The following is a 26,748-nucleotide window of genomic DNA, read 5'->3' on the forward strand; positions in this document are numbered from 1 at the left end:
CCTCTTCATATATATAAGGGACCCTAAACCGAAAGAAGTATTATTGAAGAACAATACAGCAAAGATATGTGCACGAAAAAGGACATTATGCATAAATCTTTTTGTCACTTACGTTTCACTTAAAGTGCTACTTCGATCAAATTTTCGAATACCTTTTATTTGCGGTTGATTGGTAGTTTATGTCCTAAAGTACATGATCTCCAAGTTATATCCTCATAAGATGAAGGAAAGTGCGATTTTTTTGCGCTCAAACTCCACGAATTTTCATCCGCCATTGAACCGCCATGTTCCTGCGGCCTGGTTACCAAAGGCAGATGGTGTCCAATGACAACAGAGGCCGGGTCACCCGGGAAAAACAAGTGACGTCAGACTCTCAACTCGAAGCCCAGGCGAGCCCTACGAGGCTAACTTCTCATACGGTTTCGAACACGTTTTCGAAAAATGTTTCGTTCTTTCAATGGTGGGAAGTCGCTGTGTTGTTCAGTGGTATAACAACTGCTCTAATCGAGCGGCAGGAATTGCGCTGCATGCGAGTCCGGCCGACAGAACGAGAGATGTGTGGGTCCAGTTTGTTGTCTTGCACGTTTTGCTATTTTCTCGGTTTAGTTCGAGGGACACTTGGGCATTCCACCCAAGTCAGTGAACACAAATTAAACCTGATCTTTTGAAAAGGGTAAGCGATCAGGAGATCGTGAACCTGCAAAAAATCTCTGAAGGGGAAGGAGCGGCAAAAGGTAAGCTTATGTAAAGTGGGCGAAATGTGTGAATATTGTTTTTTATCTTTGGTGATTCCTCGATACCTTGTTCAGCACCCATACAAATAGCAGTCACAAATTTTTATACACATTTTATCTTGCGTTTCTAAAGTACTAAACTTTGATTGAACGAGTAAATAATGTAAGTGCAACTAGCTCCCGGAACTAGCTTTTCCCTCCGAAGCATTTCCAAAACATCTCAGTGCGATTAGAGTAAGCTTGTGTTTACTTTGCTTGTGCAAAAGCTTGTGGCAAAAACTGTGCAAACAAACGCGAAGAAAACCACTTTAATTATCCATTTTCCCTCAGCTTTCGATAAGGTGGTCTTTGGCGTTTACAAAAGGGTTCCTTCTTTCTTTTTAGTGGTTTTCTTGAAGAAATAGTTTGAATTTTTGGTTTAAGAAAGGTTTTAAGAAAACCTCACATTCAGTTGTTTCTTATCAATTAGATTCAATTGGTAATGTATTTTAAATTTTGATTTATTTTTCAGACGCTGAGTTGCAACAACGTCAAAACCGAGCTCTTACTATTAAATACAGGGCAAAACAAGCCTTGCGGAGCACAACACGTGAAAAATGTGGACAGCCAAGAAAAGGCCAGTGCTCCTCCTTAAACTAGCAGTTGAAGAGCACTGACCTTTCCCAAGAGCTTTTCTTGATGTTTTGTCATCAACCACCAGTTGACAAATAGAATCAATAAAAGAACTGTTTTCTCTTCATTCATCATGCCTCCTCTTTGTAACTCTTTCCATTACATAGGCTTCTGTTTTAGGGAATGGTCAGAAATTAGTGGGGACGGGGGGGGGGGAGTGAGGTGGAGATTTTAAATTGAGCAATGAAAATGATGTGACCCTCCATAGCGATGCAAATGAAATTTCACGACCCTCCCCCTGAACAGGTAATACAATGTAGCTCAAATACCAGAAAAAGAAAACAAGAATGGAGGCAAACTGTAAGTTACTTACTGGAACCATTTTGCCCCAACATAATTCAAATCATCTATAGAGCCCATTGGCATCATATAACTCCATTATGCTACACATTTCCTTTACATTAATATTTTAATACTTAATACTTGTTTTGCTTTTGTTAAATAATGACTTAAATTAACAAATTTTATTTTGTCTTTTGTATATAACTCGCTCTCCCAGTCATACTATAAATTATGATTGCAAGAGCATAAATTTATTTGACCCTCTGTTTTCACTGCTTTTTCTTTCATGACACTCCACCTCCCCCCCTCCCCACCCCCTGCTCCCTGCTAATAGGGAGCTGAAGCACAGACATTCCTGAGCCATGTATAGCAACCAGAACTCAAATGTTTTCTCTTTTGGTGTGGTTTTAAATAAATACTTATTTGAATATAAACAATATTAATATGGTAGCCATTTTGGAATAAGGTTTATGGTTCATTGTCTGCAGTACATTAATAATTTTATTTTTATGTTCATTTGAAAAAGAGTGCCAGAATCTTGTTTCACCAATAAATTTGTTGTTGTAAAAAATGAAATTGAATCTACATTTTCTAAGAATAAACAATGATCAAGAAGAACAACCTTGAGAAAAAAATCAAAGGTGGCTCACAACAGTCTCAACTTTACTTCATTTTGGTAGCATGCATTTGCCCATCTCACTGCACCAAAAGTGAAAGTAACAAGAACTGTTACCACAGCAACAGTGTATCAAACTCATCAACACTTGCTTGGGGGTTTGCCCTTAGACATGTAGGACAAAGGATGTTTGTTGTTAGGTTGTTTTGACCCTTCATTAGAATAAGCAAAAAAATTTCAATACCTGAATCACAAACTTTAACTCCCAAGAATATTGTTTTCAATTTATATTTGCAAAATTCCTACTTTTCCTCCCCTCATTTGCCTAGGTGGATGCTTGTTACCAGAAAGCACGCCTTAATAAATTTTCATTTATAAAGCTAGTCATTTCTTCAGTGCGTTAAAGCATCCAGTGCAGTGGTGTTTAACCTGATGTGAGCCACCTTAAAAAAATACATATGTACACAGAAAAAACTGTTAATACTATTACATTGTTCATGATGGTGCAAGGGAAGAAAACAAATCATTGCAAATTGTTGTTGCCTTGCAAATTTATTTGTTTATTGATTACTGTACTTATTCAAATCTGGATACAATGATGTCCATGCAGCACCAGCACTCTCCAGGCTTGGTAAGTCGCTCAAGGGAGCAATTTGAACATTTGCACCTGAGAAAATATTGAACCAAGAGGAAACTTAGCATCAATTACAAGGGAACGATCAGCTTAAATTCAAGCCATTGCACAAAGCTTTTCACTACAATATATATTCTTTTTCCATGGTAAAAAAGTGCAAAAACATTAAGCTTACTCGGAACCGAAACTTAACTGTGCACTCTAATTTAACACCAAGGCAAACTTTCGAAAGCAAAGCTAAAAACCTAAACTTGACTTCGATTTCAATTCAACTGAGTCTCCGGTAGCCTCCCTCCGGGGAATGAACTGGCTAGTAGTCAAGAGAAATTTTTGAGGATTCTCGGGCACTACACTTTTAAAGCTTGCCTGTTTTGTTAATACAGCAAATAACACATCTAAATATCAATCTCTATCTCTAATATCTTACCCGAGAGATGAACGACTCAGCAAAGTCTGCTCTTCCTTCTCTTGTAGCAAAAGCGCTAGCTGCTGAACTTATTCGGCTGCCTCTTCTTCAGACGGAACTAGCTCTACAGAGTCAGGACTTCTTAATTTCCTTTGCCTATATCATGCAAAGACGATCCAGGAGAGCTTTCTGTGGCCAAAACAGCTCTGAAATTCGTCGCCAGAAGGAGGACTACAGTACTCGCTTGAGAGTATTACGTCACGACAAAAACACAATAGGTTTGAATAAAAATACCGCAACTCCAATCACTCTCATACCGCGGGCTCACTGGAACATAAATTCATAATGGCGGACTCGAAAACACCAGTTTTCAAGGCTCAATATTTTCAATTTACGGGGCCCAAACTTCATTTCAGTGACCAAGATAGGTACAGCCACATCGGATAAGCTGTAAAGAACGTATTTTTGTTTCATACGTGACATGAAGTTAGCACTTTAAGAATTTTCGAGGTTTCGGAAAAGAACAGAAAAGGAAGTACTAAAAAGGCAGAAAAAAAGAGTGGAAAAAAAGAAAGAAAGAAAGAAAGAAAGCGTCTTTTCTTTTAATTTGCGCTCTTCTCTGGCTGTAAGGTTGTAGTCCCGTACTGCTCCTGGTACAACTACAACGGTTATGCGAAATAACGTGACCATCGCCTGAAACGTTTACTCCATTTCATGGAACTTTACTCCGTCAATTATAAGTGGGTTTTGTTTTGTTGCGACCACACACAGTTTCTTTGACAAAAACACTCCTTAAGGTGTCAGAACAATGATTTATCGAGTCAATGTAGTAAGTTAAGCACGACCTTTACGCAGTAGGTAGACCTTAAAGATTGTATGATTTTAAGCTCTTGCTGCAACGGTGATGAACAATGCTACCATGTATTACTCTTGCAAGAAATAACGATTGCCTCTCAATGAAACGTGAAATATCGACTTTAAGTTAGCTAGAGGCCACTAAAAAGGAACTATAGTGAGCAAAGCGTCTTCACAATTGTTTCCCAGTAGTGGCAGTCTACAATTAATGACTATTTGATGATTGTGAGCTTTCTTTCCTGTTTACTCGGTTGGAATAAACCGCAAATACGTAAGCGGCTTTTGTAAACTGCAGGCTGCCTTGTAATGAAATGCCTTGAGGCCTTCAATATTTGGTTACCATATACACTTCAACGATTTTGATTGACTGTATTAAGAAGATGTAAATTAGTTCGGCCACACCTTCAAGCGCACTAGCAAGCGTAAAAGCTATCAAAGACAAAATAATTTCTTAAGAAATCCTCAGGGTGAAGCTTATTCTATCAGAGTTAACACTAAATCTTTCAAAAAAAGCTCACTTGAACGAATATGCAAAAACAGATAACAAACGTTTCTCTTTGATTTAATTAAAAGACTAAGCATGCGTAACTTTATTATGGGTTCCATGTTGTTATGGGAAGCTTAAGCCCTGATCAAACGGCGCATGATAGTTGATGACACTTGATAATAGTCAAAACTATCATCCACTATTACCAACTCTCATGCGCGTCAGTCAAACGTGAAAACTATCATCAGCTATCAGAAAGAATTTTAACACGTTCAAAGTGAACGATAGTTGACGGTAGTCAATGATAGTACCTGATAGTTGGTGAACAAATGAGTGACTGAGTTTTAACTATTATAACCATCATTAATTATGACGCGCCGCTTGACCAGGCGTTGCATTGCCGGCAATTTCACGATGGAACGTGCGCGAAATGATGTGTCCACTTGATGACCTGAAATGCGAATAATTTCCAAAATTTAGAAAGAGCATTTGAAGAATTCTGCAGGGAAGATAATAAAAATAATAATAATAATAAAAAAAAACAAGCAATTACCCTTCCATACTTGCATAATTCCTTTCTCCGCAGTACATGTACCTAACGTTAACTCTGTGAGGCGTTCCAAAAAGGCTTAAGTCAACCGTAAGAGCATTGGCTCCTGTTGCCTCGTCATTACATTCTGCACACACAGACAAGTTCATCTGCGATATAATGGTTAAGCATAAGATTAATTTACGAAAGGAACATTCTAGATGCGTTTCGATTAGATGCAAGTCATTCGGAACAGTAAAAACAAATCACATTAACATTTTTGGCAGTGTTTTAGTTTAGTTTTGACTCTGTTAGTTCTCTTGTTGCTGGGCCAGTCGGTGACACTGCTAAATTTCTAATTAAATACTAAGGTTCTAAGCTTTGTTCTGTATTTCTTAATTGTTAATTTCATTTTAATTCGTTGGCGGTGGTTTGATCTCAGTTGGATTTTCCTGTTTGTGTCGCAAGTGTAAAGAGGTCTTCAAGATGCAAATTGGATTCGTTGTTATATCACGACCTGCGTTAGATTTAAAGGAAATTGAAAGTCAAAGCCACGAAACAAGTGATCAGTAGCGACCGGAAATGTAATTCGGCCTATTCTCAAGATTTAAGGACACCAGAGTTTCCAGAATACTGATGAATTGTTCAGGGCATACGTAGTCCGCTAGAGTCAAGTGCGCTGTGTTGAGGTGTAATAACCGACTTTCTTTAGACCTAAGGAATCCCAAAATAAACCCAAAAAGAAGCTAGAACCTTGTGGTGTATTGGTGCTGGACTTAGAAATTACAATAGTTTCCTCAGATACAGTAGCCCTAGCTAGTATCCTTTCTGGTCTCTCCTGTATTCCGCGTCCTTTCTTTGGTAGAACAAAACTAAACAAACTAACAAACAAAGAAAAACGTTTGCCAACCTTGCATTTGTTTTGGTTTAGTAATGCAACGGCTATTCGGAATAAAAAAAAAATGACTAAAACCCAATCGAGAGTAATACCTAAGACTCTCCTGGTTTGAATAAGAATAAAACTACTTAAAAACAACCCTTTGAAAGATCCTTGCGATTGATGAAAACACAGCGATGAGGCAAAAGTTGTTCAATCATGGCATAGCGTGAATTTCGCCTAAAAAGTGTACTCCATTTCATGGAATTTTTCTCCGACAGTAATAAGTGCGTTTTGTGTTATTGCGACCACACTCATTTCTTTAACAAAAGCACTCCCTCAGTTGTCAGAACAATGATTTATCAAGTCAACGTAGTAAGTGAAGCCAGGCCTATACGCAATAGGTAAACGGGAAAGAGTGCATGATTTAAGCCCTTGCTACAATGGTGATGAACAATATAAACAGAAGCTATAAGAGTTTCTTAAGGAAACATGAAATATCCACTTTAAGCTAGCAAGGATTTACTTAAAGAGATGTAGCCGAAAGAGACCGACATAGCACCGTAATTGTTTCACAGTAGTGGACTGGGCGCGTTTCGTTTCTGTGTATTCGGTTGGAATTAACTGCAAATATGTATGCAATACGGAGAATACGTAGGCTGTAATGTAATAAAATACCTTAAGACCATCAACATTTGTTTACCAATGCATATATACTTCGGCGATTTGATTGACAGTGTAAAGAACATGTAAAAGAGTTCACCCACACCTAATAGTGCGCCTTAGCGCTTTAATACGTGCTTCTTGTTAGCTTTCCCTTTGCCCCTTTGCTTTGCATGGTAGGCTGGAACCATTTGGTTTGCACCAACAGACTCAGTAACACGGTGACGTCGTTGATTTTTTTGCAAGTGTTTGTATAAAGAGAAAGTAATTTTCCATTTAGTACATTGATTCACAGCTTTTATATTTATTTAACTTATACAACTTAAATGATTTGTTATTTTCTGTAACTGTTATATGTTATGACAAGCAAACATATTGAAACGAACAACTCTTCTGGTTAGGTTCTATAAGGATCACTCACATTTTATTTAAATTTTTTTGGATATTTCAGTTGTTTTCTATCAAAACTAGAAAAAAAAAAAGGAGGAAAGGACGAAAATAATGAAACCAAGTGAGGTAGATAAAGAAAGAAAGAAAGAAAGAAAGAAAGAAAGAAAGAAAGAAAGAAAGAAAGAAAGAAAGAGAGAGAGAGAGAGAGAGAGAGAGAGAGAGAGAGAGAGAGAGAGAGAGAGAGAGAGAGAGAGAGAGAGAGAGAGAGAGAGAGAGAGAGAGAGAGAGAGAGAGAGAGAGAGAGAGAGAGAGAGAGAAAGAAAGAAAGAAAGAAAGAATGAAAGAAAGAAAGAAAGAAGCAAAGAAAGAAAGAAAGAAAGAAAGAAAGAGAGAAAGAAAGAAAGAAAGAGAGAAAGAGAGAAAGAAAGAAAGAAAGAGAGAAAGAAAGAAAGAAAGAAAGAAAGAAAGAAAGAAAGAAAGAAAGAAAGAAAGAAAGAAAGAAAGAAAGAAAGAAAGAAAGAAAGAAAGAAAGAAAGACTGATAGACACCATGCACACGAAAAAAACGTGCTGTTACAAATTTGCACCCTTCTCTGACTCTCATGGTTTGTTCCCACGTACTGAAATATGGACTATGGACTTTAAGTAAGCCAGGAGCCGCTCTAAAGAAACAAAAAGTAAACAAAGCGACATGGCAATCATTCCACGACAATGAACTAAAATGAATGATCATTTGATTATTGTGTGCTTTCTTTTCTGTCTACTCGGTTGGAACAGCAAATTAGTATGCATAATGTAGACAATAAGTTGTTATGTGATGAAAGGCCTTGAGGGCTCCAATATTGCTTACCATATACACTTGGACGATTTTGATTGACAGAATAATGAAGCAATAAGTGAGTTCGGCCACACCTTTGGGCACCCTATTGCTTTTCTACGCGCTGCCAAGGTTCCATTTGACCCGCTGAACTGAGCATTCAGAACTTGACGCGGGTTTTTAACTCGATAAAAAGAAACATGATAGGCTGGTCTATAGCACTTTTCTGGTTTCTTCTTGTGCTACAACGGTTATCATTGGCTGAAGCATCTCACTTCCGGCATGGAACCTTTTCATTTGCGCCAGTGGACTCTTACAGCAACACGGTAACTTAGTTAACGATTTTGTAAGCTGCTATATTGAGAGAAAGTACTGAATCATCCATTTAGTAGACTGAATATCGAAGCGTTTAAATGGTAGATGTGTACGCTTAAATTCTTATTGATTTTGGATGCATTGAATAGGTAATACTGAATTGCAAAGGTATTGTAAATAAATTGCCTCACGTGATATCATCAGTATTGAAAGTTTTTTTGCAACGTTGCGTAAAACAGAATGATCTCGCCGAACCAAACTAATTCAAAGCCACGTTTCTTAGTTTCCAGACCAGTTTACAAGGTCGGGATAGTTGTAAACTGCAGAAGGCATTGTGTATAAGCTGTGATCGATAGTATTTAAGCCTTGTGAGACGCTAACCACTGCGCATGCTTCTATTGATGGATGATGTCCGAACATGTTTCTTTACAGATAGACACTTAGCAACAGCATTTGTTCAAGGTATTCAGCTGCCTTTTGCTGGCAGGCGGTGTTTATTCAAAAAACCACCAGAGATTACCCTACAAGTATAAATAGCCACTAATATGGTTTTAATACAAAATGTGCCAGTGAAGCACACCGCATGCTCGCAGAGCCTGCTAAGTGCGTCACGGACATGTGCACTTTGAATTTGTAAGACAAAGAAAGAAAAAACTCACATAGTTTTGTTTTGGATAACTTAAGACGCTAAATCCGGCTTTTGTTTCTTTGAGCACGTTCGCTGACAAGCTTACTGTGTGATTTATGGAAAGTTCTGCGCTTAATGAGACATGCTACGACACGCTAGAATACACTGGAGCATTGCAAAAAGGACAATAACATGAGACTTCAACTCGAAGTAGTTTAGCACAAGTATTAGCCCTATCTAGACCGGGTTTTTTTTTTTTTCCTTTGGTCTTCTGGGGTTTAGTATAAAAGCTATAACAGTGAGACTTGGAGTATAGATAGTACGTCCAAAGATGGGTTTGATGTTGTTATAGATACGTCTAAACGAAAGAAAGTCACACTACTCACGAGGAATAATTACATTGCCGGCAATTTAACAATGGAGCGCGCGCGAAATGATGTGTCAACTTGATGAGTTGAAATGCAAATGATTTCCTACATTTAGAAAGCGCGGTTAAAGAATTATACAACGAAGATAATAAGAATCCAACCAAATGCGCTTGCCTGCTTGCATACTCTGCAGTGCTTGTACTTATAAACATACAAGGCATTCAAAAACTTCTTGAATTAACCGTTTGAGCGTTGAATTGGCTCCAAATTGTTGCCTCATCTTTACATTCTGTATGCAATGATGAACACTATTAGAGTGTGTGCATGGCGGTCATGTTGGAGGACTAAAACAATAGAAGATATCTGCATAAAAATATAATATTTTTATTTTTTATTTTTATTTATTTTTTTTTATTTTATTTTTTTTACCAGCATGTATTATCTCAATAGATGCAATAAAAAGGACTCGGTCACCATGCCCGCGAAATCAGCTTCGGCTCTCTCAAGTCCCCCATAATTGGTTGCAATATTCACTTTCAAATACGAGTCTATTCCAATAGTTCTTGTTATGTCTGATGGGAAAAAGAATTACATAGATAAAACCGAACTTCGAAAACGTTATGCATGAAATGTTTGAAGCATACGCAGCAATTAGATATTATTTTTTTGGAAGGGAAGCACACAGGGATATAATATTAACCCCAAACGTTTGTTGCGTGCTGGTAAGCTCTTGTTTCTGACGATGACTCATTTCTCTGCCTTATTTTCTATCTTTTTTTACTAGATAATTTTCCATATGAAGAGGATAATAGCAAATTTAAAATAATGAGTCGAAAAAGATGGCATGGGTCACGGTGCTAGTTTAGGAGAAACAACCACCATTATTAAATAAAAGGAAAACCATCTGGGTCGGTTATTAAAAAGGTTTCCTTCTCGACCCGAATCTAGATTTCTTTACTTATGAAGAATTTAAACTCCGTTATCAGTTACATACAAATTCTTTGACCTATTTTGGACTAATAAACGCTATTCCACAAGAATATAAAATGACAATAATGCGAACGGAGCTACAGCAAGAGTATCCTACACAACCGTGGGATAACTTGAAAGCGCTATTAACCAAAGCCATACATAAAAGTTTCGTGAGGCATATATTTGAAGAACCCACCACAGAACAACGCCTTATTGCCGATGGGTTAAAACCGGACCAAATAAGCAAATACTTCAACTTAGCTTTCTCCATCACTATAGAAATGAAGTTAACTATGTTCCAGTACAAAACCTTACATGATATAGCTTTTACTAGGAGCAAATTATTTAAACCTAAACTAGTGAGCAGTGATCTTTGCTATTTATGCTCAAAAACAAAACAAGATCTAAAACATATGCTTGTTTCATAGATAACGACCACCTTTGTAATTTAACTAATCACCTCCTACTAATTGCAAAATACTATATATATTGTTGCAGTATTAATGAAGAACCTTTGTCTTTTAGTACTTATCTAATAATAGTGATAAGCAAGGCTGGAACCGAAAAACAAATATCAACAAGGTCTAATTCAAACGAACGTTATTACAATAAATGGAACCCGGCTTTAATTGGCAAGAAGTTTGTAACCTAGAGCTGTGTATTACTTTTCTTTGTACTCTGAAAGATATAACGGAAATAAGCAAGCCTTTAGTAGTGAATGTAACTGTATTCTTTATTTTTTCTTTCGTTGTATTCTAATGTATTTTAAGTATATTTTGTACGTATTGTTAAGGTAATATAGATATTGTCAAAAAAAAAAAAGTTGTTAAAAAGGCAGTTTATATTAGATGGTGTTGAACAAAACCACGTTTTAAGCCATTTTCAATTTTGCCAACAGTCATATCTAAACATTGTCTGCTGCCGACGGTAACATGAAGGCTTGCATCCCAGACTAGAAAACTATTTGCCTACTTAAAACAAACCACTTATAAACAGATTTGGAGGTCCACTGATTGTCTTAAGCCACGGCATCAGTTAGTCTCTGTTTAAACAACTGGTCCTCTGTGCTTCTAACGTGTGCGCGGTAAGTGCGCGCTAACGATGAAAGAAATTACGCGTAGCGAGAATGCGCATTGCAATCCAATGGAATTACCTTAGGGTAACCTTGGAGCAACGTTCTTGGCAAATTTTAGTTTCGTTTTGACTTTGTCAGTTCTTGTTATGAGCTAATTGTTTTTTTCATTTTTCTCTTTTTTAAAGGTGCGATTTAACTTCCGTCTAGCTTGGCGAAGAGGGGCTGTGTTCTGTGACCAGAACACCATCCTTTACCGCAATCGAATTGGATACGGAAGTGGCTGGATAGCAAACTGTTATAACATATCCTGCGGCTCTAGAACCATAGGCGACACCTATTTCTATTGTACAGATTACAGTGTGAACGAAGACTGGTCTATGGGTGAAAACAACTTTACCTACACGTTTCCATCTTACCTTAAAGAATGGGTGGTGAGGTATGCACCTTTTTCAATTTAATTCTTCTTTGCGAAAATCTCGTCTACAGTAACATGACAAACTTAAGTGGCCCACTGGGAGAGTGCATAGTGGGTCCTGTTAATGAGCCTTAAATTACTAATTGTTTTTGTAATTGTGCTGAGAAGACTGTCAGTAATTAACTAACGAAACATCCTACAATATAATTTGCAAGCTTGTTTATTTGCTCTAGTAGCTCTTGCCTACAACATTACTATTATCATCATCGTTATTGTTATTCACAGGAAACGCATCTTTGGATGGTGACACTTTCATTTAAATCCTCCCTCCTTTCAGAAACAAGATCTGTACCACATCCGATAAAATGTTTAATGATATTTTTTTCGTTATCGAAAATTATAATGATTATCAGCTATTTTTTATTTCTAGCACACCCACACCTCACGCACGCACGGGTAAATTAAAGGCTTCCCGTGTTTCTTTTCTTTTTTGTTTTTTGTTGGTTTTTTTTTTTGTTTGTTTGTTTGTTTTTTTTTTGACTTTTAAGATGTAAGATATAAAGACTACCAACACGTACGTTTGTTAACTGCACATGTTCACTTGTGTGAGAGATCAGTTTTCACGAGTTAACGTTAATTCCAATTTCCAACACATTGCTACCATTTCTCCATAATGCCTTGTCTCAAGTTCCCTATCATTCACTCATTCATTCCCTCACTCACTCACTCACTCACTCACCCATTCGATGATTTATTCATTGATTCATTCATGCATTCCTTCCTTCCCTCCTTCCTTCATCCATCCATTCATCCATCCATCCATCCGTCCATCCATTCATCTATCCATCCATCCCTCCCTCCCTCCCTCCCTCCCTCCCTCCCTCCCTTCCTCCATCCATCCATCCATCCATCCATCCATCCATCCATCCATCCATCCATCCATCCATCCATCCATCCATCCATCTATCCATCCATCCATCCATCCATCCATCAATCCCTCCCATTCATTAATTCATTAATTCATTTCATTCATTTCATTCATTTCATTCATTTCATTCATTCATTCATTCATTCATTCATTCATTCGTTCGTTCGTTCGTTCGTTCGTTCGTTCGTTCGTTCGTTCGTTCGTTCGTTCGTTCGTTCGTTCGTTCGTTCATTCATTCATTCATTTATTCATTTGACTGCAGTTACTCGGGTTGCTGTTGGATTCCGTTATCCCAGAGCTCTGGGGGATATTGGCGTGTTCTTGGGATTGTCAACCTCACACGGCGATCTGACAACGGAAGAATTAACTCATCTCCAATATCAAAAAGCCCTGCTATTATTCGTTGGCAAGACGGCTGTCCGGCCCAGTCTCTTAGAATCCCAGTTGAAGACCCTGATGGAGATGTGGTAAAATGCCGCCTTGCAAGCTATTCAGAATCCTCCATATACAATGATAGCTTTCCTTACGGCTCGCTTGATGAGGTAATTGTTTATTTTACATTCGTTAATTTAAAATAAGACAAAATGTTTACTTCCCCTGATTTGTTTCCTTTTGGTGTACAATTGGTAGTTTTATTCAGTAACGAAAGCCCTAATCCAAGTCTGCATTGCTGTTCAGGACATGCAAACTCATCTTGAGGTTTACCAGACTAGGTATATAGTTAATAAACTACAAGTAGTGAGTCAGAGCACAATTTGCTATGACACTGTCACCCAGACAGTAGTACAATTTACTCGGTCTTGTCAGACGTTTTGATAATTATAAGTACGAGACAAGCTACAGTAGAACAAGGGCATACTGCCCTTGTTCGATCAACGTTATCTAATGCTTGATGGATGACTACCTCTTGTAGCCTCTGGTTACACTCATGTCTTAAATATGCAGTTTCCTCCCGAATGATCTCTATGGAGGTGTATACTTTCCGGTTTAGATTTTTTGAAGCATTTACAAATGCCTACAGCTTCAGATCTCCGCACTAATTGAGAAATTTTTCTATACAGGAAAACTGTCTCCTGACATACAACGGTACGAGTGGAGCAGCCGGTACTTATGTCGTAGCTTTGATTCTAGAAGATTTTCCAGCAGGAACTACTAACTTCGACAGTGTCAGTCCGTTCAGTGCTGTGCCTCTACAGTTTCTTATCAGAATTAGTGCAGCAAACGGTTCCTGCAATGACCTACCAGTATTTACTGCAGCTACTCCAAAAGATGGTGAATGCTTTGAGGTGCAGATTGGATCCGCGTATAAGACAGTCATTGAAGTCAAACTTGCAGACTTCTCAAAGCAGTAAGTTTTAAAATGTTATTTTGCTATGAAAACTTTATTTTGTTAACGATTTTAGCGTTTTGCCGAAAACAATTGTAAATATTTTCAAATCTACACAAAATAGCTCCCCAGATTTCGCGCAAAGCCGTTGTCTGTTTCTGGAGAATTAAGTCTTAAAAACGCGGGAATCTTTGATGAGTCAAAGAACAGACACGTGGTAGACTGATTTCAAAAGGTCAATTTCAAAATTGAACATAAGCTATGATGAGCAAGTTGCATGATCAATGATCAGCCGCTGAATACCGCACCAAAATAACAAATTCGAACTTGCCTTTTTGTAGTTGTTTTTGTTGTTGTTGTAGGTGGGGGTGGTGTTATCCTTCACATCCTTGAGTTAAAGGGACTATGTCAGCTTGTGGACAAGGGCAGTAGAGTCTTGTTGAGACTATTTTTGCATATAACTCGTCAAAGTATTATTGTTTCTCCGCCATTGCGTCCGTCGTGTTGATCGCACCTTCTAACGCGCGAAGATACGTTTTCATGTGCCTACTTTGCCAAGCTTATGGAAACAGACTGTGCTGAAAGTATTTTACATGAGTTAAGTTTAACTGTTTGATTCGGCCTAATAACACTAATAACTATCCAGGCAAATCCTTCGATGCCCTCGATTCCAAACTTTATGTTTTGTGACGTTGCTGTCGTATATTCTTTTTCGGCCGCAGCCAGAACGATGGCCGGCCGCGAGTGGACATCGCAAATCCACGTTAATAGAGCTCCAAGAACAAACGATTTCAGAAATATTGCAACAAACAGGTTCCTGCAATTACTGAGGAGCGTTTGTGAATAAAAAAAAGCTAACTTTCTGAAGTTGAACGCAATTCAGGCAGATGAAAAGGGCTTCAGCTTCCTGAACTCTTCGACGGTATTTGAAAAAGTTGGGCCACCGATTTCAAAGTGGTTCTATCAACGCGCGGAATCTACTGCGTATGTCCCCCTGCTTACATAGTCCCTTTAATTTGTAGCTTGATGTCTGAAATATTTTCATGCCTTATTTAAATTTTCAGCATCTCGGAGATAGTCACTTCCTCTCCATCTGGAATGCAGCTTTCTTCTTTACGTTACCATGGAGGGGTCTACTACAGAAATGTCACGTGGTATCCCAGCCAGTATCAAGTCGGGCAGCAGCTGTTTTGCTTTAAGGCGGTGGATTCTACAGGGCAAGTTACTACTTTAAGACCATCATTAGTCAAACGAGCTACTTTCCACAATAACGTTTTACTATAAATCTATATAAATGGAAGTTATACAACATAGTCCGGAAGGTCCGTACAGGGAAAAACTGTCTTGTTTATTGACCGGAAATCGTGTGCAAAACCAAGGGTACATTTTGTCTCTATGTCGATTGACTTAGACTAGTGAAATTCTGTAGGAAAAAAGTTGTAAAATGTTTTGCGTACGGCCTTTCTCAGTACACGTGCCACACAGAACTATGACATATGCGTTATTGACCAGGCGTGAGGTCAAGATGGCTGGATATTGGCCAAGTTATTTTTTTTGCGTTTTTATGGACCGAGACGAAGTCGAGGTCCATAAAAACGCAAAAAAAGAACGAGGCTAAATTAAAAACGTGAGCTTCTTCAGCGAACTTGAAAAAAAAAAAAAACTTTTCTGAACTGCTCTAAACACTAACCGCAACTTCCACTACGCTATGATTTAAATACAGTCATTGCAAACCTAGAGAACGTATCAATTTGACACTCGACTTGAGACAATAAGTTTTTCAAAATCAATACTATCTAAAATTCAACACGCAGAGCAACTCACCGATTCAACTCATATTCATTGCAGTTGAAACAAAGTTTTCACTACACCAGGACGATTCCATTCTCTTTCCTTTCATTTAGGTAAATGCTGAGATTTTACAGACCTTTTTAGTGAGCGTTTTCCCCCAAAACAACGAGAAAATCGAAGAAAAGATTGCATTGTTGTTGGGATTAAACTTTCGATACCAAGCGGACTGGCAACGGGTAATCCCGAGCGGCCAAGATAGCTCCATCTTGCCCGTTCGGTTAGCCAATCACAGCGCAGGATTGACTCATCTTGCCCGCTTGCGGAGCCAGCCATACAATAAAATACATTATTGACCAAGCTTGTTCGGTCAAGATGGCTGGATATTGGCCTCGTTCTTTTTTTGCGTTTTTAGGACCGAGATGAAGTCGAGGTCCATAAAAACGCAAAAAAAAGAGCGAGGCCAATATCCAGCCATCTTGACCGAACAAGCTTGGTCAATAAAGGATTTATCATGTGGCTTTATCTTCAAGTTAAAACTACAACAACAAAACAAGACAGAACAAGAAACTTAAGAATGTTTGTAAATAGTAAGTACTGTTAACAATGTAAGCAATAAGTATTGTCAGTATTGTAAGTATTGTATTTATTGTGAATAGTGTAGCAGTGTTCCATATTGCAATTATCGTGTTATGTAAAGTAATTAAAAAATAAAAAAAAATAAAAAAAAAAAGACAGAACAAGAAACTGTTCTGCTCGGAAAGAAATTCTTCATAGCCGGCCGGTATAAGATTTATTTATTTATATTTAGATAAATGTTGACAGTTTTACCAAACAGTTTAGTGAGAATTTTCCCCTAGAACAACGAGAAAATCGAAGAAAAGGTTGCATTGTTGCTCGGGATTAAACTTTCGATGCCAAGCGGACGGGCAATGGGTAATCCCAAGCGGACAAGATAGCTCCATCTTGCCCGCTCGGGTAACCAATCACAGCGCAGGATTTGAGTCATCTTGCCCGCTCACGGAGCTAGCCATATAATAAATCCTGATAAAGCCATGAAAAAAACTTGAGGGAAAAACGAATGACTAACGATAAAACAGATCACTAGACTATGAAATAGGTTACGGGAGAATCAATGTTAACGTCGCGGTCAAAGAAACACTACAGGATTACACAGAAAGTACAAAAGAATATCAAAATAACGTTTTCTCAGTTATATTTGCGTTGGTCAAAATTTTGTTTTCGTAAATAAAGGTCTTCAAATCAAAGCTTATGGACTAAAACGTGTTGAAGGCTTTAAGGATGTTGGGGGTTATATACAAACAAGTTAACTTGCTTTTTTCACTCACATCGAATGATTACTTGCCGTATTGGATAACGTTTAAGCGCTTCTTTTCACTTCTGGGTTTTTCCTGACTGGGAAACAACGACAAGCTTCAAAAGGAAAATCCATCGTTCTACAGGGCTGTAGTTAACTGATTTCGCGCACTGGGGAACGGTCCGTAAGCTGTTCCTAATGTGAAAATCAGGACCACAAGAGCGCGCGCCACCATCGCTGAAATGCTTGAGAAAAAAAATTAAAGCAAATATCTTTTGTTGATTTAAAGGTTCAGGTAGCTCAGCCTTCTGTTTGGAATTCAGTTATTATTATTATTATTATTATTATTATTATTATTATTATTATTATTATTATTATTATTATTATTATTATTATTATTATATATTTTTTCTGGAGACTGAGCGACCACTCCCCACGTTTCGACTTAAAATAAAGTTATACTTATACTTATACTTATTGCTTGTTTCCTTTTATGTCATAGGGTGGAAAATGAATGGCGTTGTGTCACAATTCTTGTGGGACTAAGTGAGTATATGTTTTCAAGCCTCATTAAAGACTGGCTTAAATTGTATGTTGATTGATTGATTGATTGATTGATTGATTGATTGATTGATTTATTGATTGATTTATTTATTCATTTACTTTAGGCAATACACCTCGCGTCATCATAGGAAGCCAAACGCCGACAAATCCTATTAGTAAAGTTGGAACAGGCTTTACATGGTGGAGCATCCAGTTTGACCGAGTGGTGAGAATAATAACTTGGCCCTCAAAATCCTGAATTGGGCTCTTTTCTCCATGTACTTTAACCCCACAATATGTAAACATTAGGATAGCTAACGGCAAGAAGGCAGTTTTATCAATCATTTCCACGGACGCGAAAAAAAAAAACCTTTTCAACAGAATCATAGCTTGATGTAGCCTCGAAGTGTTCAATATATAATGTATAACTTCTCACTTTTCTTTTGAACCGTAAGTCTTTCTTTCTATTTCCCCGGGCCTTACAAAACTCACTGCCATCCAATCCCTTGCTTAAGATGTTTTAGAAAGTTTGAGCCGTGGGAAGACCATCACTCCTATTTCTCGTACATTTTCTCCCTTCTGTCTTTCTGTCCACTACGAAGCGAGGTGTATAATGCAAATTTGCAAGTGACAGCAGAGCATGTTTACCATCCGATGTCACCACGTGCACGTCCCACTTAGGCCAAGCAGAATTATTTATTTCCAATAAACGTATCAAGCACATAGATGTTACTGACAAGAGAACAAATGTTTTGTTTGCATTAGAAATCTTCACTAACTGGAAAATATGCACCCCCGTCCACCTCCCCCACCCTCGTGCGCGGAACGCAGGGAATTGTCATATTATCCAGTCTCGGTCTAGGTCAATACCTCTCACTTCTAAGAAAGTTCATTTTGGCCAAAAAATGTCAATTTAAGTTATTTTGTCAGTTGAAACTGGCAGAAATAATTTTGTTCAACAAATAATGATAACTTATTTCTTCCCTAAATGTCAGTCCCCCTTTAAAATCGACCGGTTATTAAGGACAAATTTTCTGAGCCAAGTACATTGATTCGTAATTCCGTCAACCGTGGCATAAACGCAAAAAGAAGAAAGTTCACCAAAGATAAGCAGCCATTGTTTTGTACCGTCTCTCCCATCCAACCGGTAAAGTCAGCACTTCAGGAACCAACATTTCCTCCAGAGCTGATTTCCATAATCATTTCCTCTATTTTCAAACTCCTAACTTGGCTTGCAGGAAAAAAGCAGTTCGACAAGTTGTGACTTTTTTATTAACCAGCAAAATTGCCAATTGAGCGAAGTAATGCACGTTTCGCAGAAATCGTATTAATCTGTCACGCATTCTCAATTTACCATAAAAGTCTTGCGTCACATTATTTCCATTCCACCACTTCAGCTACATAAAATAGTACACTTCTAATTAGGCAGTTAAATACGTGGCAAAGAAGAAATGTTTGTCTCATGCCACGTGTTTGACTCGCCCAATGGGGGTCGCCACACTATAACTTTAACCATCTAATAAGTAATATATCAAACACGGGGAAGAGTGTTTATATTATTTATCAACACGCTCACCAGTCTTTTCCACTTTTCTCTGAAACATGCATATCTTCACAACAACGTTCATCTCCAAATACTAGCCTGCGGTCGTGTCACCTTTAGCAATCTATTTATCTAGTTTCTTTACTTCTTTCCTAATTGTTCTCTCATTCGCCCTCACCCTGACCAGCATTCTTGTTTACACTGAACCGGTTTTTTTTCTCTTCAGAAAATCAATCTTCATTTTTGTTACCATCATCGTCATCATTTTGTTCTTATTGTGTAGTACATATACCGTGTTACAGTAGTGTTATGAGATGAGCCCAGAAATCTCATCTTTTTTTATATTTCAGTGGCTCTTTGTTTGCTTTTTTACTTTTTTCTTTAGCGTTGTATATTTGCTAAACTTATTTTGTTTGTTTGTTTTTGTATTGACTTTTTTCTTTTTTTTTTTTTCCACTTAGATAAAGAAACCGAGAAGTTCATCCTATATACGACTCATTCTTCTACCAAGTGGTCACACAGTTTATAAAGTGGACACACTTTCTCTTTACGTCAGAATCAACAGTGATAAAATCACTTTGCAGTTTGCCACGCCCAACGCAGCACTGAGTATGAATGGTTCCTACGCCATCTTGATAGATCAGGGTGCAGTTGTTGGACAAGGATGTTCTTATGATGGACCACCAACACCAGGGATAACCAACTCCAGTGTATGGCAATTCAGTGTTTATGGCATTTGTCCTGTTGGGTATTATCTTGCCCCGCCAAGGTTTACTTCCTGTGTTGGTAAGTGCAGTGACCAATTAATTAATACCATAACTATTTGAAAGTTGTCTTAAAATACACCAAAACAAAAACAATACAAGATTTTAAAATAATTAACAAAGAACGTTGTGTTCCAACGGAAAATATGACCATACAAAAGCGTAAAAAGGTGTTTTACGTCTATGAAAACGTCTCACCATAACAGAAAGCACTTTCTCTAGGTGTAAAGGGAATTAATAACTACGTTTCATAACGTTGCCTTATTCTCTAAAGCATAAACAACAACAAAACGAGCTAGTAGTTTCGTTATTTTCGACTACAACGAGAGGGATTATTTCATGTTTTCGAAGCGCCTTTATGGTCTTGCAATGCGCGAAAATCGATTTTCGGGTTGGGGTTAATGGTCTTTCTGATGGGATAGTCAACAGCTCGGTTAAGAACATGGTTCCACCCATTTTGTTATGTAATAGCTTGAGGTTGGTAACTGTGCCATTTTACTTATTTACCTTTCTACCGTTCAAACACGTCGCATCCCAGCGATCCTAATTTCTCCTCACCCTATTAGTATCTGGAGTGGTCTGGAGAGATGCTCCTCTAGTATACTTCGTCTTGTTAGAGCTTCTAAAACCTGATTTTGAGTATTTTGGCAGGTTTTGAATATCACGGCTGTTATCTGGAGTACAAACACAAAATTAGGCCATAATCTTGTTAAATAAAGATTTCCGCCACATCCATATTTAAATTCCAATTCCATATCTTCTAACAGTTTCTGTTACATTTTACTCATTCACAATTTAATTTTATCTTAGATCATTAGGGTCCAGTGAAATACCCGAAAATTAGCTTTTTCTCTGAGCGTAAGTCCACCTCAAATAAAGTCGAGCTCTAGGTTAATGTCTCTGTACCGAAAGTATTGTGAAAAATCTGCTGGTTTCGGTGCTTCGAAGGAAAAGAATTCCTAAAACGATCATTCAATTTGTTAGACTGATTAGTCAAACGAAAGTTTGTATTTGGCTAGTTTTATAGTTTATTGCTTCTGGATAGATCCCGTGCAGGCCAATACAATAATTATACATGTATCACTGTCATAATAACCCTAGGCCTATTACACAAAGAACGAACATGAACAGAGTTTGAGTTGCAAAATATAGACACAATTAATGTATGGGGCTATGCAGAAATCTTGTCATGCTTCTCACCTGAAAATACCATCCACACGGGACTTCAATTGTAACAGGTCCTTTGCTGATTTGGATCTCAGTTATGGTTGCAGCATGTAAGCATTTGTAACTTTGAAGTTGTAAAATTGCGAGCCAGCGTCGGGCGAATAGAGTGACCGTTGATCGGCTTTTAAGGACGGTGCCTACTATTGTTGCTGCGCATACGTTCTGCGCATCTCGAGATACTCGGGTTTCCTATGGGTGGTGCCTGCTAATACAGGAATATTTTTACGCGGTTTAAGACTATGCAGAGAAAGCAGAACTTAGCAAACGCCTTTGGTATCTCGAAAGAAAATTGGGGGTAACCATGCATTTTCCCGAGATAATTAAGCTTCAATTTAGGAAAAAAACCCATACGTTGCTTCATATTTTTGCGCTTTTTAGAGATATTACTGAAAAATGCGTGGCTTCCCCCAATTTTCGTTTTGGATTCCAATAGACCCTCCTAAGATCTGCTTTTCCCGCATAGTCATAAACTGCACAAAAATACTTCGATATTAGTAGGCACCGTCCTTAAGATATGACTTCACTGGCAAAGTGATTCCACGGCGAACAGCCCAGCGTTCTCCGTCATCAGAAAATTAAACCTAGCCAACGGCACCGAGTGGTTCCTCCAGCTGTAGATAGAGGACTCACGTCCGTGCGAAGAAACAAGATGGCGGTCGTTCATACACAACGCTTTTCCCAGTTTTTTTTCAGCTTACCACACAATCTAGCTACCAGCTTTCCTCGGATGTAATCCACGATACTTGATAGGAATGCCCAAAATTTCAATCACACGATTGCAATAATCGCTTCCCTATAGAGCGTTTTCATTCACGTGACTACCGGTCATATTGGTTTACTTGCATAAAAATAGAGTTCAATTCCCAGAGGTTTAGTTTGGGACACCAACATGGTCGCCATTTCTTTGTTTTGGGACACCACCAAGGCCGCCGTGAAGCCATGTGAAAGCACTCTATAGCAGTCGATGTCCCACGGAAGTCGGTTTCTAACTGTCAGCAATTAAAGCAACGCTCAGAGTGCGGCTAGCTGATGGCCCGAATAATTTGTCGCCGATTGGCCCTGATAAAAATAATGCAATTCCTTGACGTAAAATCAGCTAGTGTCTGAAGGCCTTCAGAGACGACGCTTGAAGTCCTTCAGAATACTTCTCGTTTAAGCTTGAACAAACAAAACTGCCTGGTTTTCTGTAAAAGTTCAGTACACATCATTTCGTCAGTAAACAGTGAAAACAAACTAACCATTAGCTTTTCTTCGCTTTCGTAATTTTTTCTTTGCTTGTTTGTTTTTTTCTTTTCATTCCAGACATAAACGAGTGTGGTTCTCACTCGAGGTCAAAACGCAGTTATTACTACTACTGGTGGGGTTCCAGCAGTCCAGCAGCAATGCCTGGTGAGTTAAGTTGATCTGACATGACTTCATCATAGCTTACTAGTTTGACGGATAAAACTTCAATCAAAACAGAAAAATCAATCCATCAGAGGCCCAATAACAGAGCAATTAATATGAATTCTTTACAATCACTTTTTTTTTTTTCATGTTTATTTCTCGTTTGTTGTTTCGAACAAAAGGAGGCCGCATTGCCAAAGAGAAATTAATCACCCCACCCATCGAAACGCGTGCGGGGCATGGACTACTTTAAGGTGATTTCATTTAACTGCGTTGCGCATTCTTACAGTACATAATGTTTTTTTTTTTTTGTTGTTGTTAGCGCGCACTTAACAAGCGTGCACGTTAAAAAGATGGCAGCCTTTCTTGGATGCTAAGACCAGCCAGCCACTATTTTAACTTGGCTATTGTCCTTTTCATGTTGTCAGGCCGACAGAAGAAATGAGTCATCCCCAGAAAGGCCAGCTTACCTTTCACTCCCACATTGAAGCATTAACTAATTTATACTGAGAACACTCATTATTATATTGATAATTTATTAATTTATATTGCGCCTTACAACGCATACGATAAATACATAAAACGACTAATACACACCAAGGAGACGCTTTGGATCAATACTATTTCGTATTGTCCTTCCCTATAAAGAAATTTGTCTTCATGTTTCTCACGAACAACACACCACACGCAACAAAAGTAAAATAACTTTAATCACTCGAACCCTATCTAGTCGGAACTTTTTTAATGGTATAAACCTATGAGGATAGACAGCACGTCCAAAGATGTCTTCTTTTAGGTCGGCATCGCGAACAGATAACGATATGGTAATTAAGTCATGATTGCTAAATGGCGGCCATCTTGGATACGCAGTCTTGAATTCAGTTCTGAATTTTCCAACATGAGAAAACCACCGAAATTGAAAGAAAAGTAACCAAAACCAATAAGGTAACGCAAATATGAGCTAAAATTAAAAAAACGTCAAGGGAAGAAACGCGATTTTCCTCACTTTTAGAAGGGATTTTCTATTTTCTGAAAAAAAAAACAACTGCCTATCAAAAATTGGTTGCCATTTTAACATCACAGTCGATCAACTCTAACGGAGAATATCACTTTTTTTTTTTAGATAAGTATCTAGGCGTTTGCTCAAATATTAGAAAACACTATATTCGGGTTCAATTTTGTCGTGCGCATAGTCCTCCAACCCCTGATTTTATTCTTGACATTCTTATTTTTATTCTTATTCTTATTCTTATTCTTAATCTTATTTTTATCATCATCATCATCATCATCATCATCATCATCATCATCATCATCATCATCATCATTATCATCATCATCATTATCATCATCACTAAATAAAGCCAAAAAGTACAATCACATAAATAATATAAAGCTAAGAACGCACTCGTTATAAGTAATGCTGATCCAACTACTGTAGTTCTACTTTACCTGGTTATCGTGTCAAGTCTTTTGGCCAATGCCCCATAAAGTATCGGGAGTTCTCTTTACTGAAAATAATTGAATAACACCTACTTGAAAACTGATACATGTACTAGAATAAAAAGTGGGAATAATACTTTTGACTGTCGTATCAGACGAACTTATTTTCTTTGAAAGTTGTGTCTCAATGATGTGTGAGCCCCTTTTCTTCAATTAACTGACAGACAGACTTGTTTGTTGGAGTATGTTTGTTTGCTCACGGCCAACACACCATTATCAACAAAAATAAATGGATTTTTAAAAATCACTTCCATATATTTGTATTCGTTTATACTAACGACAGCTTAAGAAGAATACTCTACCTTGTTTTGTTTTGTTTCTTTCTTTCTTTTTTTTTTTTTCAGCCATATCTCCTACGACAAGTTCTTCATACGTGCCATTCACGTTTCAGTATCCTGGTAAGTATTCAGATGCTCTTACGTATTAACTGTTTTTATGTTTTTGTTTTCCTCAAACACATCAGCAAAGCCAATTGAAACGTTGAACTTTCCACTTGCAGAACATAATGAATGTGTTTTCGGCTTGACCCAAGTAATTAAGTTCAACAGTTGATACAAACACCAAACTTATAGGTCCAAATCAATTCCCCAAAACAATAAGGAAATCAACGGTTGTGCACGCGCTGGTTTCTATAAAGCAGATAACTCACAGAAATGAAGTGAGCAAGAAAGAATACAAAAACACGGAAGATTGATTGTGAACTCACTTTCGCTTCTACGGGATAAGCCCTAACTAACTTACAACTCAGTTTAGGGAGAACAATTTGTATGTTGCATTTTTTTTTTCCTTTTTCTCCACGTCTCGCGCTAAGGGATTTATAATTTTTGAAATATGAAACTGAATAACAGCAAGGAATGCGGACAACTATGAGTTTAATCCTTTTTTTTTTTTTGTTTGTTTGTTTCGGTTTAATGGCGTGGTAGCTACGTTATGATTATTAAATGGTGGCCATCACCTATCTGCCATCTAGGATTTTTGTATTTCTGTGAAAAGTCATAACACTTACTCAAATCAAGATCGGGATCAAAGACTTTTGATAACGCTCAACGGTTGTCATACGGCCTCCGTTTGCAGTTATAGCTTTCTGGGGTTCCGTATTGTATTGACCGAGAAAGTCAAACTACAGAACAGGATATAATTTTTTTTTTAACAATTTCGAGAACCGTAAAAAAATATCTCTGAGTCGACCAAGATCTTAACAATTTTTTACAAGATATGTTTCTATTTGTAGGTTCCTGTTCAAGTCACATTCACCTTAGAAGCTTCTACCAGTATTACTACTTCAGTAGTCCTGGCTCTCCCAGCTGTTACCCAAATAATCAAGACTGTGTGTGGTTGTTCGAGGCTCCTTCTCACTATGTATTTCTATACCTTTATAACTTTAATGTGGAATACGGTGGTAGCAGCTGTCCATATGACTACTTGGAGATACGTGATGGAAACTCGCCTTCAAGTCCCTTGATAAATAAGACTTGTGGATCTTTGTATTATATGTACATCTATACCAGCAGCAGGTTTCTCTTTCTACGGTTTCACTCAAATGGTTATACGCGGATGCCTGGCTTTGATGCATACTGCTATTCAACAAGTTATAGTAAGTAGCAAGTTGTTCCTGAATCCACTGGCTCGTTCGAGGATAGAAAAATTAAAGATCAAGCGACCAAAAATGGCAGTGAACCTGGCTGTAAATCTATATCGATCGGTCAGTTGATAGTGAAAGTCAGTTACAAACTAAATCTCAACTTCTGTAGTTCTTCCATTTCATATCGACTTCATGAATTACAATTAGTTTAGTGCAGCCACCTGTAACTGCAACCTTTAATTGGCAGCGACAATTTGGGATCCAAAATGGAGCTATTTAGAAAGTTGCTGTACTTATTGTTTCAAATATTTTAATGCTTATAAAGCTAATGAGAAACACGTGCCTTGTATACCTTTAAGAACTAAATCTCCGTATATGTTAATAGCGTTAACTTTAGATTGAAGAGGCCTGCTGGCAGATAGGAATATACGTTTTATTTTCTCCAATTTCAGGAGGAAACAACTATATACCTTCACAACAACTTCCCGCGGGTAGTTCAGCATTCTGCGGAACATCACAGACACAGACATTGCCGATCTCATCCACATCCCGTAAGTTAATGGCCATTTTTTCATGTGTTTCAACCTTTCCAAGGATAACATCAGATCAATGCAACACCAAAAAAAGTAACAGCAACAGAACGAAATAATATCGTAAAAATTTTATGGACAAAAAAAATATTATTTAACTGGTCATAGTTAAGGCGAAAGCCATCTTCATTGTGTTTTAATTTCTCGCATAAATTAAAGGTCAGCATTACGTCACTAATAAGTTTTGATCATCTTGTTAGTTTATCGCCAGGCTCATTTTATCTGAAACAGACAAGGATGAACAACTGTCCGACGAACAACGATTTGGGCCCCTTAAAAGAAGAAGTTCGTTAGGATATGGTGGAAACCACTATACATTCGGCTTCATTAGCAACCTTAAAATTTTCAAAAAAAAAAAAAAAAAACTGGGCTTTCAATTGTGCACTTCTTCCCCGACCATTAACAGTCACAACTGATGTCTTCCTCGCCACTATAGGACATGTATGACTGGAGAACTTGTCCCAGGCTTTTAAACACTCATCAAAACACAATATAAGCAAACATATCGAGCTGCTGGG

At 37.8% G+C, this 26,748-nt stretch overlaps 1 protein-coding gene and 2 long non-coding RNA genes across 17 annotated transcripts in view; 1 reads left to right on the forward strand and 2 right to left on the reverse strand.

Annotated features, from left to right (window-relative positions):
• On the reverse strand, positions 1-6,910 carry LOC146488330 (uncharacterized). The gene is made up of 3 exons (XR_014867382.1): positions 5,776-6,910; positions 3,839-5,732; positions 1-118 (listed from the first exon to the last, which is right to left on the reverse strand). It is a non-coding gene; the product is annotated as an uncharacterized LOC146488330 (long non-coding RNA).
• LOC146488329 (uncharacterized) overlaps positions 1-26,748 on the forward strand; it is a 70,863-nt gene that overhangs the window by 1,857 nt on the left and 42,258 nt on the right. For 12 of the 15 annotated variants that reach the window (XR_014867293.1, XR_014867292.1, XR_014867317.1 and 9 more), the window contains exons 2-12: positions 11,505-11,755; positions 12,925-13,204; positions 13,724-14,010; positions 15,054-15,206; positions 17,598-17,641; positions 17,764-17,864; positions 19,643-19,967; positions 22,475-22,561; positions 24,403-24,456; positions 25,290-25,652; positions 26,093-26,191. Coding sequence is in view for 1 of the 15 variants with exons in the window: in XM_085123771.1 (XP_084979897.1) it covers positions 11,505-11,755; positions 12,925-13,204; positions 13,724-14,010; positions 15,054-15,206; positions 17,598-17,641; positions 17,764-17,864; positions 19,643-19,967; positions 22,475-22,561; positions 24,403-24,456; positions 25,290-25,652; positions 26,093-26,191 (2,044 nt within the window). In the remaining 14 variants the exon portion in view is untranslated. Of the gene's footprint in view, positions 1-8,029; positions 8,288-11,504; positions 11,756-12,924; positions 13,205-13,723; positions 14,011-15,053; positions 15,207-17,597; positions 17,642-17,763; positions 17,865-19,642; positions 19,968-22,474; positions 22,562-24,402; positions 24,457-25,289; positions 25,653-26,092; positions 26,192-26,748 lie in introns of those variants that run through there. The other 3 variants (XR_014867308.1, XR_014867318.1, XR_014867316.1) reach the window with 3 other exon arrangements.
• On the reverse strand, positions 2,838-3,823 carry LOC146488331 (uncharacterized). Its single transcript, XR_014867366.1, has 2 exons — positions 3,366-3,823; positions 2,838-2,971 (listed from the first exon to the last, which is right to left on the reverse strand). It is a non-coding gene; the product is annotated as an uncharacterized LOC146488331 (long non-coding RNA).

This window comes from Pavona decussata, unplaced genomic scaffold (assembly GCF_977016875.1).
Source record: "Pavona decussata unplaced genomic scaffold, jaPavDecu1.1 SCAFFOLD_11, whole genome shotgun sequence".
NCBI lineage: Eukaryota > Metazoa > Cnidaria > Anthozoa > Scleractinia > Agariciidae > Pavona > Pavona decussata.